Below are 14,978 nucleotides of genomic sequence, written 5' to 3'. Positions count from 1 at the left end.
TTCATGAGCTTGAACAATGCCATCTTCTCTACTCTCTTTGTGTAATTGAATCTTTTGTCCCAGCGACTATTCTACAAATCACTTCTACATCTGTAGTTAAGATCCCAACATCTTTCTGAAAGTGTGGTGCCAAAAACTGGCCACAATATTCCAGATGGGTCTTAACCAATGTTTCATACAGCTTCACCAATACCTTATTTGCCTTTGTAGGCAATACCATTAGTTTGTAAAGTTGTGGATCTCACTTACATTTTTAAAAGCCTTCTCAACACGTCCTGTGACCTGAAGAATCGTGCACAGAAACCTCAAGATCTGTTGCTATATTACCTTTAAAATTACACAATTTCTTCTGAGACAGAGCAAAATCTGCAGATGGAGGAACACAGGAGGTCACGCATCAGAGGAGCAGGAAGGTTGACATTTTGGGTCAGGACCCCTCTTCAGAAATGGGGAGGGTGAACGGATCTGGGAAATAAACAGAGGAGGGGCCAAAGGCAGCAGGGGGTCAGTGAGAGAGAAGATAGTGTGTGTGTGTGGTGAAGGGAAGGGAAGAAAGAGGAGTTAAAATGATTAGTGACTGGAAGGTGGTGTTGTTTGTCATGTACAGAGGGTAGAAGGCTGAGTGTCCACACTTGGTCTGATCGATGTGGAGGAGGCCACATTGGGAGCCGCAGATACAGTAGAGCAAGCTGACAAATGCGCAGGTCAACCCCTGACTGAAGTGGAAGGTTTGTTTTGAGCCTTGAATAAAAAGGTGAAGGGGAGAAGGCGGGGAGGTCAGTGTAGGGGCAGGTGCAGCACTTCCAGCAGTTGCAGGGAAGGGTGCTGGGGTGGCAAGGTTAGTGGGCTGTGGAGCAGACAAAGGAGTTTCAGAGAGCAATCCCTACAAAAGGCAGATGGGGGCGGGGAGAGAAATGTCTCTTTGGTTGTGGAGTTGGATTGTAGGTGGCAGAAGTAGTGTAGAATGATATGTTGGTTGCAGAGATTGGTGGGGTGATGCCAGGACAAGGGGGGAATTCTGTCTTTATTTTTGTTAGTGAAAGGGCAGAAGTTTGGGAAATGTAAGAGATGCAGTTGAGGGCATTTTCGATCACTAGAGTGGGATAGTTACAGTTTTTTAAGTAGGGGGACACCTGAGACGTGTGGGAATGGAACACCCTATCTCGGGAGCAGACGTGGCAAAGGAATTGGGAGTCTAGATCACATTCTTGCAGGAGGACGGGTGAGGAGTACCCAAGGCAGCTGTAGGAGTTGGTGAGTTTAAAATAGACATCAGTTTCAAGGTGGTTACCAGAGATGGAGACGGATAGGGAGTTATCAGAGATGGTCCAGGTGAATTTGAGGTTGGGGGTGAAAGGTGTTAGTAAAGTTGATGAACTGTTCCAGCTCCTCATGGGACACGAGGCAGTGCCAATACAGTCATCAATGTAGCGAGGAAGACAGGGGGAATAATGCGAGTGTTACAGCAGAAAAGGGATTGTCCTATGACGAGGCAGGCATAGCTTGGGCCTATGCAGGCGCTCACAGCCCCCTCATTAGTCTGTAGGAAGTGAGAGGAGTTAAAGGTAAACTTAAGGACAAGTAATTTAATCAGATGAGTATGTCAGTGGAGGGGGTGGCTTACTCTTAATTCACCCAAAATGAATCTCAAAATATTCTAACGTTCGATTTGCATTTGTGTACTTCAAACATTTGTCTTTCTGAAATCTGTCCTTCAAGCATTTGATTTTTGAATTTCTAAATAATCATTGATGGTGGATAGGTTAACAAAAAAACTTGCACTTGTATGGTGCCTTTAACATATCCCAACTACTCATGATGGTTAGTCTATGAACAATGTTATTTTGTCAGAACCAAAATTCTGTATATTATTGATCATAAATACCATTTGGGAACTAATGCTCTGAATGTTGGCAGTCAATTTGATTTTTCTTCTCCCCTTGCTTGGTAAGTGTGAAATACAGTAATACATTAAAAAGGTCCAAAGAAATGCTTTTAACAACCAATTACCCTAGTTGGGGTTTTAAAAAAAAAAATGTATTTACAGCAAAGGCAGATGAATTCTGGAGAAGTAGCTCAACAAATAAAGCAAGATTATCTAATTGTTGATTTTTAGACATTTGCAATCCACAAATCCCTAGTCTCTGGTTTTCAGAATGGTAACAGTTTGACACTTTTTCAGATTTAAGTTTTCCATTTGTCTGTAATTTGTCTCACTACTTCTGTGAAATTTAGCGGCAGAAATTTTCACCGACTAAATAAAAGGTGAAGTTTCTATCGTCTAACCAGACTGAGAGCGAGATTACTGGGGGCTGCTTAACCTGAGGGCCTCCACATTTTAGATGAGGGTCACGGTTGAAGAGAGTCCTTCATTGTAACCTCAACAAGGTACATGAATTAAACCCTTGAAGTTGTTGTCACTATCACAAACTAGCCAAGCAGCCCTCTAAACGTTTGAAAAGTTGAAGCCTTTGTTTCCCTAGCGTCTGTCAGCCCGTCCAGGCTGCTTCATGAGGCTGTGTGAAATATTCAAGCTCAGTTGTTAAGAGATTCTGTCTCACCATCAATTGTCAATAACATTAGAAACCATTAGCTTATCTATTGCTGAAACTCTCATTCACTGTTGTTACTCCTACATCAAGCCATACCAAACTCACCCAGCCAACTGCAACAACTGGCCTCCATAAGTGAGTGTATTGAAAAATCCACTACCCCTAACGTAACTCTCACCAAGCTTGCTGACCTGCATTAGCTCTTAGTGAGGTAACCCTGCATTTTAAACTTCATATTTGTCCATATCCTTTCCTTCCTTAACGTCTGTAACATCTTCCTTCCCAATGCCACCCCCCCCTCCCCAATCACTGTACCAGTAGTACTAATCTCATGCACATTCATGATTTTAGGAAGGAAAATGGTATGTTGGTTTTCAGCACAGGAGCAAGAATACTTTATTGCAGTTGTACAAAATCTTTAAGATCATACCTGCTATATTGTGTAATTTTCTTTTTACTTAAGAAAAGAAGGGTGTACTTGCCCTGAGGAAGTGTAGTGAAGGTTCATCAACTGATTCCTAAGATGGCAGGTTTGTCATATGAGGAGAGGTTGGTTCAATCAGGTTTGTATTCACTGGCATTTAGACAAATGAGAGGGATTCTCATTGAAACACAAATTTCTGACTGACTGAATGCAGGAATGATGTTGGCTCAGGGGGTGTAGATCACCTAGTAATGGTTTCAAGTTATGGGTAGATCTGTTAAGGACAAAGGCAAGAGATTTCTTCACACAGGGTGCTGAACCTCTAGAATTCTCTACTGCAAAAGAAGTGGAGGCAAGTCACTGAATGTATTATTAAAATAGATTTCCAGAGAGATAGGGGTCTTTAAAAACTAGAGGCTATATTTTTTAAAAGCGAGAGGAGAAAGATATAAACAGGTCAAGGGACAACTTTTTTGCACAGAGGGTGGCTTGAATATAGAATGAAATGGAAGTGTTAGATGCAGGGACAGTTACAGTCTTTAAAAAACATTTGAACAGTTCACGGTTAGAGACATAAAGGCCAAATGCAAGTGGGGGGACCAGTTTGGTTTGGTCAACATGGATGAGTTTTACCGAAGGATCTATTTCCATGCTGCATGACATTAAAGGCGTCATGTATGAGAAGAGAATGTGGAGTATAGCAATGAATTTGAGGATGAGCCCTATTGAATGGCAGAGCAGGCACAATAGGTGCACAGTACGGCCAGTTTGCCTATGTTTAATTGCTTCACAACTGCCAAAAATGCAGTCTGCTGATGATGACGACTGTTTCAAAACTTGGTCAAAGTAACTGGAGTTACAAACTGCACGTACTGTTAATCACATCAACAGAATATAATCTTACTGGGCTCTGTACTGGCACTGAGGCAGTTGCCCCATTTGTTTATAGGTCTCAGCCTTTTCTTTCTTCTCAGGACCAATTAGTGCATGTTCATGAGAAAATTGGTTGTGGGGGGGGGGCGCGGGGGAGAGAATGGGACGTTGGTGTTCATGTGCATGCGCGCACTGACTGGGAGACAGGCGCAATACTTCAAGACAGCCGTCACTAAGATGAACGAAGAGCTCGACTTAAACTTCACCGAACAGTGTCTGTGGCATAGGTGACCTAAGCATTTAATCGGCATTAGCAAAGTAACTTTCAAATTATGGAAAATCTTGGATACCACTGAATGATTGTTTATTTTATGGATAACAATCGAACCCATTGGATAAACCATTTTCAATGTGATGTTCAAGGAAGGCTTCCATCAATAGCAGGGACACCCAGCTTGAACATCTCAATCTGTTGCTGTGCTAAACACACTGACTGCATAATCACACCCACCAGCTTCTTCAGTTTAAATTTTGTGGCGGCTGAGTACATGGCAAGGAGGTCTGGATATGAAGTCTTGCAATCTTGATGTACAATCACTGAGCAGCAATGGCTATCCTTTTCAGGCTAAATTGTGAATTTTAGATTTGGGTAATGGTGGAAGAGTTCTATTTAGATCATGCTGAATTCCTTTAGAGAATATTACTGATCCAGGCAAACAGTGGCACAAAAATTATTTTGTATTCTGAATTTGGATTTTCTTCATCCTATTATGTGTTATCAGAAAGCAGTGGGTGCTATGGGCAATCCATTAACCCGCACATCTTTGGACCACGGGAGGAAACCCACATGGACATAGGGAGGAGAATGTGCAAACTCCACACAGACGCCAGAGGCTAAAAGCAAACCCAATCCCTAGCATTGCAAGGCAATAGTGCTAATCACAACCACTATGCTGCAATGCTCCTGAGCAGAGTGACAAATTGTGAAGCTGCCCTGTGTTCATACCAAGTCCCACATTACAGCTAAATTTGAGACAATGCCTTTAGAAGTCTCGTTGAAGAATCAAGGTATCTAAACAACATTACAATTGGCAATTTGGTGAGTTTTTGACAATGTCACAGCATATTTTAAGTCGGCCATGAATCTCTTTTGTAATAGTTGAAGAATTAACATCCATATAAAACTATTGAAATAAAAAAATTGAGATGTGAATGGTCCTAGTAGGCAGAAGTTGTAATAGAAGATCAGATAGCAGCATAATTGCCTTAACGTTCAAAAAATATGAAGAGCTCACCATTCTCAAAAACTTGAAATAATCTGTGATAGAATATTAGGCCTGACATTGACTGTGCTGTCTTTCTGTTAAGACTTTTTAAAAACTGACGAGGAAGCTTATTTTAAATGAAATAATGGTTGTCTCTCTCTTCTAGCCAATATTTCCCCTTCAGGCATACTTCATCATAAATGGCATTGGGAATGCAAAGAACATAGTGAATGATTAAGATTATTTCTCTGGGAGAACATTTAAATTTAAAACACGTAGAAAAGCTTTATGACCAGATGCATCGAGCCTCTCAATGGTATTTGGACAAATAGAGGGTCAAAGTGACAGCAGGTCAACAATCAACATGTAGACTGGGTAATAAAAAAAAAACCAACTTGGAAAATGTTTCAGATAATAGAAAGATCCTAAGTTTTGTTTCCTGGTAGGGAGATCTTTAATTGTAACGATCCACTGCAAAGTGACCAAGGGTGAGGTCACTACCCAATTCAACAACAACCAGCTGTCTTAAATCGGATATACTACAGGACAACTGATGTAAATTTTTATCATCTTGTCACATCAGTACACAACACAGCTGGAAATAATACTGAAGGATGTTCCAAAAAGTGACCAGATTTGCCCACGTGTGATTATTATGAATGAAATGGTTCTGTAATTCTACAGTTCGTCTTCCATGAGTAGTAAACATAATGGTTTTGAAGCTGGCCAAGTCGATCCCCTAGAATTGTGTCAATATTTGTAAATGTTCTTCAGGAGCATGTCAATGTTGTACGAGGTCTCTCAAAATGTTTAAAAACCATCACTGTTTAGAAAGCTTCACTCATCAATTGAGAAAGTGCTTCAAATGACAGTGTTATATGGCAGTGATATTATATTCACGAGGATTTATTAAAAAGGAATGCCATTTCCAGATTTCATTAGTTTTTCCTGTTCTTACAGGGGAGGGGAAGGGAGGGAGAAAAAAAAAAGAATGAAATGATGAATGAATGTGCTTCAAGAAAAACAAGTTAATTTCATTGATTGGCTTACTTTCAAAGTTAATAATTTCCCAGTGTGACTTTAGTGCTTACATTCATTAGTGACATGAGAACAAGCAGTTTTTTTTTGCAAAGGATATAGGGAAAATATCAGGTGAGTAACATATACCGATATTACCAAACAGGAAGATTGTGGCCTAAAATATTAGGGAAAATTCAATACAACGCTACAATAAATTAATGCTATTATGTCAGAACACAGTTAGGTCAAAATCAATAAAGTAGTTAACTTTGGCAATTGGTAAGAACATCCCTAAGCAATTAGACAATACATGAGGTTACTCATCAAAGCTGGTGTAAACTACAATCCAGTGGATCTTTCCATTCACCCCAATTAGTAGAAAATGCTTCCATGTATAGGTTATTATTTGGGGCCTGGAAGAAAATAACAGTTGAGCTTCACCTATACACAAAACTGTCATATTGTACCCAGGGTTCAGCATCATCCACACAGTGTGATGGTGACAACAGTAATTAACACCAATTTCCCTCAAGGTTCAGCGTCTGTAACACACTTCCTGAAACTAGCAAATTAAATTCAGCCATGGAACTTGGTTATGTTGGTATACATCATACATTTATTAGTGAACAACCCTCTCAAATCAGCCACAACAATAAAAAATGATTGCACTACCTGGTAAAGCATAACTAGCAACTTTCATAAAAAAAGTACAAATCTGTTAAAAATTTCGTCTCTGAAACAATTTGGTTTACAGATGTATAATACATTATAACTAGTTATGTTAAATGCTACAACAATATGATTCAAATGGGATGAAAACACAAAATGTTTAGCATCGGAACCATTTCCTATATATATATTAGCAAATTTCAAATACATACATGGCAAAATGAGGTAACTGTAACTGTGCAAGTACCAAAGCAAAAATCTTCCTAACACAGAACACAGGGCCCTGGCCCCTGGCCAATGGGTCTCCTACAGAGTCCACCGTCCCTCAGGTCAGGACTAATTAAAACAGTAAACAATCCACTATCCCACCACATAAATCATTGGTAAACAATTGGTGGCATCTACAGAGCAATCAACAACCACAAATCCTAAATAATTTAGCTGCTTGGAATAATTTTTGCACCACAAAGGCTGTGAGCTTAGGTATGTGTGCAGTACAGTGCATGGCAGTAATAGCTGAGCACAGATTCCCACCCCCACCCACAGCTGGATAGAGCTAGTCATCACCAGTCCAAGCTGGCTGGACACGCATGCATATGTGCACATTAAATATTTTCCCTCCTCTAACCTTGCACTCAAACACACTCACTCACTGTTATTCATGCAAACGATACAGGAAATATTTTGGAAGTGGTTAGGATAGTGTGTGCAAAGGCACACAAGAGAACTAGACCAGTGTATGGTACAAATACAAGAAAACATGGATAGGTACATTCAGACATTACACAGATAACATACAGACACACACGCACGCACGCACACACGCACACACTTCTCAAGCATCCTGCTTCGCTCCATCAGTACAGTATGCTGGAGGGTTTATTGGGCAGAGTACCCCATCGTCTTCCACCTACTGTTTCTTTTCGAGCATATGATGAGATCACAACCCCTCAAATTTTGTGTCAATACTTGGAATGATCATACAAACTATAAAATGTTAATACACATCAAAATACACGCAGGTTAAAATCTTTGGAGTTTGGAACACAATGTTAGTACAACACAACTCCATAACTGTTTCTAAGCGAAGATACTAGGTGTTTGCTGAAGTCATCAAATCGCACGGTGCAAACAGAGGTAACAGGACTCCAGATAAGATCCTAGATTGCTGTTGTTCAAGGGGAAGGCTTAAGGTAACACAGATGAGTGGGTGAACAGTGTGCTCCCCCACGTCACCTAGGTAACGTCTTCAATATTGTGCTGCGGAAATGGCTTTACTCTAAATCTCGGTGAACTTCAGAAGCATCAGCTCGACAGATAGGACATGTACGATTGGTCTGGATGAAGAAAAAAAAGACTTACTTTTGCTGTTACGAATGATGCAAAAATCACCTTAAGATCAATAGCACTACAAAAAATATAGCACCGCAATTGAAGAAATCTGTTAACCACACTGATGGCTGTTGAGCAGAATGTATAGCTCAGTGTCATACTATGTGCATAGATGTAACCTACAATAAAGGTAACAGACAAACTAAGGACAATAAGGTACAAGTGACCTAACCTTTATAAAATTCATATCATGAATCAAAGATGAAGAAAAATGAAATGGGTCACATCTCAACAGCTGCATGAATGGAATTAATGGATAGTGTTATGACAAAAAAAGCAGCAAATGTGACAATTCATAAGTTTAGAAAGTATGCTGTTAACTATCGATATATGAGCTAGAGACTGAAACTGGTTTTTAATAAAATATTTCATGATTTATTCAAGCCTTAAGAGATTATGACAAGAAATCAATAGGTTTTACATCTAAATCTAGTTTGAAAAACATAACAGTTCACAAACAAAATAGGCTATACTAAACTTACTGAGTTTGGAACATAATGTTAGCACAACACAACTCCATAAATATTTCAAAGGAAAGATGCAATGTGTGTGGTGAAGTCATCAAATTGCACAGTCCAAGCAGAGATGCAACCATACTCTAGGTAAGAGCTTTGATCACTGTCGGTCAAGGGTAAAGTACCAGTGCTGAGCAAACAGTGTCTTCCCTCACGTCACCTCAGCAAGTTTAATTATATCTAGACTTTGGTTCGGCCTTACTCACAATGTAGAGTGAATATGGTTAGTGAAGAGAAGCTTTTAAAATAGATAACACTCAGACTGAGGTAGGAATTGTGAAAAGTTATGGGAATGGCACTGTTCACATGATCAATGGAAAATCCACTGGGAGTAGCTCTGCAGGAACTCTGGCGCACTCTCAATTCTGAATCAGAAGGTGGTGGTTTCAAGCCCATATCTGTGTATTACTGAGGAAAGTGGAGGCACCATCTTTTAAAAGAGACACCAAACCAAGACACTACTGCCTTCTCAGGTGGACATAAGCGCTTTTTTTTGTGTTGAACATTGCTGTGCACAAATCGGTTGTTCTGTATCACCACGAAAAGGGACTTCATTTTAGAAATACCTTGTTGGCTGTTAAGCAATCCGATTATTCTGAGAGCATGAAAAACACCAAGTGCAAGTTATTTTTCTTTCCTTGATGTATCTTAGGACTACAGGCATAGGTGGATAGGTGGCTATGTGGCTATAAACCTTTCAAGTGCGTCACTGATAATGACTTGAGGGATAGAATTAAATTTTACAGGACAAGTGTATCAATTATCTAGGGTTTCTGGACAGCTTGAAGTATTGAATGAAGAGAAAAAAAGCTGTCATTTCAGTAAATGACAAGTAGTGAATCTAGAGAGATGCAACTAATAACAGGAGTGCCAAAATGGAAAAGTGGGGCTGTAGTGATAAGCGCGCAAACAAACAGTCAGCAGTGGTGGTAAAAATCAAAATAGGATGAAAGAGAAAAACGAGAAACATTTAACTGTTGATATTCAGAGAGAATAACATTTGGTTTTTGTGACAAGGAGGGTTAGTTAGTTTGTTAATTATCAGTTTCAAACTAAACATGAGCTATAAATGCTCAAAATACACAACAAGCTCACCAGCTCTGCACTCAGCAATGCCATAAAAGTGTTATAAATAAAACAAAACTGTAAAATTTGTAGAAAGCCAGAATATTAACTGTTTTCTTTTAAGTTTGCTAAGTTTAAAAAATAAAAATTGCCCAATGAAGTACTGCGCACAGAATCCCTAGTATGGAAGCAGGTCATTTGGCCCATTGAGCCCACACCGAACCTCCGAATGTTCTGAACTGCATCCCACCCAAATCCACCGCTCCCCAACACCACTGCGCCCCACCCCCAACTCACCCACCCTATTCCTGTAACCCTGCATTTCCCATGGCTAATCCACCTATTCCGCACATCCTAGGACACTATGGACAATTTAGCATGACCGATTCAGCTAACATGCACATTTTTGGACTGTGGGAGGAAACCAGAGCACCCAGAGGAAGTCCATGCAGACACAGCGAGAATGTGCAAACTACATATCGACAGTCACCCAAGGCTGAGTCAAACCTGGGTCCCTGGTGCTATGAGGCAACACAGCCCTATGCCACCCCATGTATGGTGCAGTTCAACTTCTACACTGGGCATTTTCACGACTGAGTAAACCAAAGGAATGAAACTTTAGCTTTAACACGTGCTCCCACAGGGATCCGTAATTCACATAGTTTTTAAATTTAAAGTAGCGGGTCTTAGGAATGGAACCACAATGTTAAATGAATATTAACAGAAGCAAGGTCCAATGTAGGATCCCTGGTCTGTAAAGGGTAAGCAAAGCTCAAATGCAAGAAGAAAAAATACTGACTACATCAAACGCAATCAGGGTTCCCACTTCTCGGTGCTCAAGCTAGAAAATGACCTGTGAGGAATCAGCTAAGGACAGGACAGATTTCTGTCCCTCCCACGACCAACACACTTTGCCAAATTCACCTGAAGAACGACCTCTTGTACAGGCAGACACTGTCCTTAATGCCACACCACAGGAGTCATTGCTTTCAGCAGAGGAAAAGGAATGTAATGGAAAATTATCTTTTCTTTAAACATGTAATGGAAGGTTGTTAAATTGTACACGAGACAATAAAAAATTAACAGTAGCATTTTGATAATAATTGAACAAAAAATAAGTTGACTCAATTAACAAAATTGGGCCCTTTTAATCTGCAGTGCTTTAGCCTGAGTTACAGCACAAATGCGTTCCACACAAAAACAACAAGGCTCTGAAGGAATATTCAGAAATAGAAAAGTGTAACAGAAATAGGAGTTGTAAAAACACATTTGTAAATCTAAAATAATTATTCACCACTAAGTACAAAGTGTGCGCTTCAGGCACTTAAAGCACAATTATAGCAGCAGACAATTCACATGAAACATGCTTATTCCATGGAATTGTTCACAATGTACTGCCTAAGGAACCATAATACTGTATTAAGAGGTAACACGGTGTAAAGCTGGATGAACACAGTAGGCCAAGCAGCATCAGAGGAGCAGGAAAGCTTGACATTTCAGGTCTGGACCCTTCTTCAGAAAACTGTATAGTACTATATGTTTATTTTCTGACCGGACCAGCATTCTGTCTCCTAAGAACAGAGAACTGCCTATCCAGCAAAATTCAAGAAATTAGGACTATTACGGTCGATAATCACTGTCTCTCTCTTCTCCCTCCCCCTCACTCTCTGATATAGAGCAGACAGCACGAAGACAGCTCTCTGGTTGTGATTTAATTAAACATTCTAATGACATGATAAACCACAAGAGAATATGATCACATTCCTAATCTGAGCTGCAGTTTTAAATGTACCAAATTGTGATAATATTTAGAAGGCAACAATTAACTTATTGACTGGCTGCACAGATTAAGGAAAAACACAGATGTCTTAGAGCACAATAGGCCGTTGTGCCTGCACTGGCTCTTCAAAACAGTTGCATTACCTCCAACATCCATATCCTTACTATTTTTATCCAAGTAATTGTCCAATGCCTTCTTGAATGCCTCAACTGAACCTGCCTTCACCAAGTTTGATACTTGGTCTGAGACAAAAGGGTGAATATCAAAAATTCTTTGCTTCTAATTACTGCACAGAAAACCTTGTTGGATGTACATTGATGTCCTCACTCAATATCATCTGCACTTGTCTGAATGAATCGTGATTCATATATACTAACTATTCGTCAATTATAACCATTTGGTAGAGACACTGAAGAGAGGGACCAAACTGCTGAAGGATCTGGGCTTCAGCAAATGTGATAATCTTTACATTAGCAGACGAAAATGTCTGTTAATTTCACAAATCATTTCCAATAGGAGGTAGAAACTGGAGATAGTTTGAAAGGACATTTGATAGTTTAGACAGATCAAATGTTCAACTTTTCTTTGCCAACAATTAACAACCGAAATAACTGCTCTACTATTCCTAGAAATTTATTTCTACAAGACTACCATTGGTTTCTAGTGGGGATAATTCATTACACCAAAATCAGTATTTGAAATCTAGACTTGTACAGAATATATTTCTTACCTTCAGCCATTTATCGACACACTTTGCATGGAACTCATGGTTGCAGGGTAAGACTCTAAGTAGCTGCCTTGATTCAAAATCGCTAAAGCACACTACACACCTAGAGAAAGAGAGAATGAATGAATGTGCTATTAAGTGTACTTGTATTAAATATAACAAATTAGTATTACAGTGCATATATAATCAGGACTGAAATCAAAGATGACTTTGCAAAGACTGTCCCTCTTCATTTTTTGATTGACATGTACACTCAACGTGCAATACCCATGTTAAGGAAAGAAGCAGCCTGATGTATACTCCTTATTTCATTATTATTGGTCAATCCCTCACGGTTCTTTCATGAATCCGAAAATGGCTGATGAATTCGATTCTTGATCTCCAAGTCTTATGGCATGTACAGCATTTCTTGTCACGTGGGATGTTTGGAATGCGTTATTCGTTCAGGTCCTGGCTTGGTCTTTTCATTGCTTTCATTTTTTTTTGTCTTTGGGTCTCAAAAAAATGCTGGGATCCTTCCCAAGACTCAGCCTCTGTCCGATTTAGTCCAGGATGATTGTCTCCCAGGAGCTGATGTCAGCATTACATTTCTTCATGTTGCCTTTCAACACATCCTTGAAGTGCTCCCTTTGTCCTCTTCTGGTCCTGGGAAAAGCTTACCTGCTTTGGAACACGAGGCCTAAACCACACGTCCAACTCAATAAAACTAATGGCAGATCATCGTTGCCTCAGTGCTTGTGGTGCCTGTTATGAGAAGACATAGATATGGGTGCACCTGATACATGGAATCTTCCGCAGGTGAAAACTAATGGTATAATTCCAGTGCTTCAGTTCTCTCTCGTGTGTTATACATATTTCATCTCTGTATTATTAAAGCAGGGATCTCATTGGCACGCTAGATCATGAACTTGGTTTCAGTTGTGATGTCATAATCTTTAAATACCAGTTTTCTCTCATACCCAAATGTTGCAGCAGGTGGTTTCAGGTAATGCTAGATTTCTGAAAATGTCAACCTTCTGTCAAAGATAATGGAAATATTCCACATTTTACATCACCCATTAATCTCCTCATACACATGCCAGCCCCAGTGATATTTGGAGCTTCCCATTTTCTAACACTATTCTTACTGCAACTGTGCAAAATTATCACCCCCTCCATGGCTTGGTTTCTCCAAAGGGAGTCTACAACTCAGTTAATGTGGGGCTTATTTCCTAGGGTTTCTGTTTATCTACTGCTAGTGAGTTCTGAGCTGGAAACATTGAGGCGGTTTGGATCTCTCATGCACAAATGAGAAAGTGGAGATGTGTCTCCTTTGAAATGTTCCTGCCCATTGTCTGAAAATTGCAATGGCCACAGATGACATGGAGCAGGGGTTGCCAATTTCCAAGGAGGAGGAGGAGGAGGAGGAGGAGGAGGAGGAGGAGGAGGAGGAGGAGGAGAAAGAGCATTCAATTTCCGATAGGGAATTATAACAAACGCAGATGCTTCCTGCAGTTTATGGTATTTTGATATGGGATGCTTTATCATTTTTGCACATTGCATCACCCTTTCTGCAACTAGCAGAAGATTCAGCTATGGCCCGCCTTTCACCAGGCATGGATGAAGGTTGGGACCATGACACACTCCCACAATGGCAACTTACATGTCGTACATTCATGGACTCTGAATTTGGGAAGCACAACAGCCAGCTGCTTGGCTTTGATAGGCTTTGGTGAATCCGTTTTTTTTTTAAAAAACCTTAAAAAATTACTTTATTTTTCTGGTAGGTTGTCAACACAAATCACTGTTTCACTTGCCCCAGCACTGGTGGTAAAATGGTAACATTGATCCATGTTAAGCTGATTTGCAAGGAACACAGGTGCTTTATTCCCTACAAGTGCAGTCATTATTCATAATATCGGAGCAAAGGTACAGGGGAAAAAGATCAGATGAGACCTAACAAGGTAAACGTGCAAGTGTCACTCACAAGGTTTGTTCTGACTGGTGATTTTCAGGATTAAACCTATAGGATGGAAGCTGCTCTATGTCTGCTTTGGTGAGTCCCCGCGGCTTAGCTTCTCCCAGTCGTTCAGCCAAGTTTAGCAGTGCCTGTAAACACAAAAGGATAGTGACAGCATGAGGAAGGATCAAAAGGTTTCAGCTTTATATAATCTGACACTGGAAGATGATGAATCTCTCTTCTCAAATAAAAGCCACGCTGAAAAGCGTGAAACAAACTTGTGCCTTGATAACAAAATTTGAGCAAAATGCTGCAATATTGAGGACAGTTCTTGTGTTATACCTTATGAAGAATATAGCATCCTTGGAGGGTGCCCTGTGTAACTTTACCAGTGATATTTGGGATCAATGGATTAAAATAGGGAGGAGAAATTACACAAAGTTGAATCCTGGAATTTTGGAGGTTTAGGGATGAATTGATTGAAGTCATTTAATGTATTAATTAGGATTAATATAGTAGACAGAAATAAATAATTTCTACTGTTTGGGGAACTTGGTGCTGGGGACAGGGTCTAGATAAATAGCAGCTCTACGCTTTTCAGGGATAAAATGAAGAAACAGTTCTTCATGCAAAAGGATAGAACGTTGTTCAACAAATCTCATTTGATGTTGATCAGCTCACGATTAAATTTGAGATTAGTAGATTTTTGCTCAACAAAAGCAATTAAAGGATACATCTTTACTGTAAAGATTTTCTA

General features: G+C 39.9%; 1 protein-coding gene across 6 annotated transcripts in view; it reads right to left on the bottom strand.

The window, feature by feature from the left end:
* Window positions 1-6,727: 6,727 nt before the first annotated feature.
* The window catches only part of rnf44 (ring finger protein 44), a 137,194-nt gene continuing 128,943 nt past the window's right edge, over window positions 6,728-14,978 (bottom strand). For all 6 annotated transcript variants that reach the window (XM_048543398.2, XM_048543399.2, XM_048543400.2 and 3 more), the window contains 3 exons: window positions 14,249-14,370; window positions 12,286-12,385; window positions 6,728-8,140 (listed from right to left, as the gene is read on the bottom strand). In XM_048543398.2, coding sequence (XP_048399355.1) covers window positions 8,078-8,140; window positions 12,286-12,385; window positions 14,249-14,370 — 285 coding nt within the window. In that variant the 3' untranslated portion in view covers window positions 6,728-8,077. The remainder of the gene's footprint in view (window positions 8,141-12,285; window positions 12,386-14,248; window positions 14,371-14,978) is intronic.

The sequence above is a fragment of the Stegostoma tigrinum genome, chromosome 13, assembly GCF_030684315.1.
Source record: "Stegostoma tigrinum isolate sSteTig4 chromosome 13, sSteTig4.hap1, whole genome shotgun sequence".
Lineage (NCBI taxonomy): Eukaryota > Metazoa > Chordata > Chondrichthyes > Orectolobiformes > Stegostomatidae > Stegostoma > Stegostoma tigrinum.
Note: the sequence above shows the minus strand (reverse complement) of the source record. Positions and strands in the feature narration are given on the sequence as shown.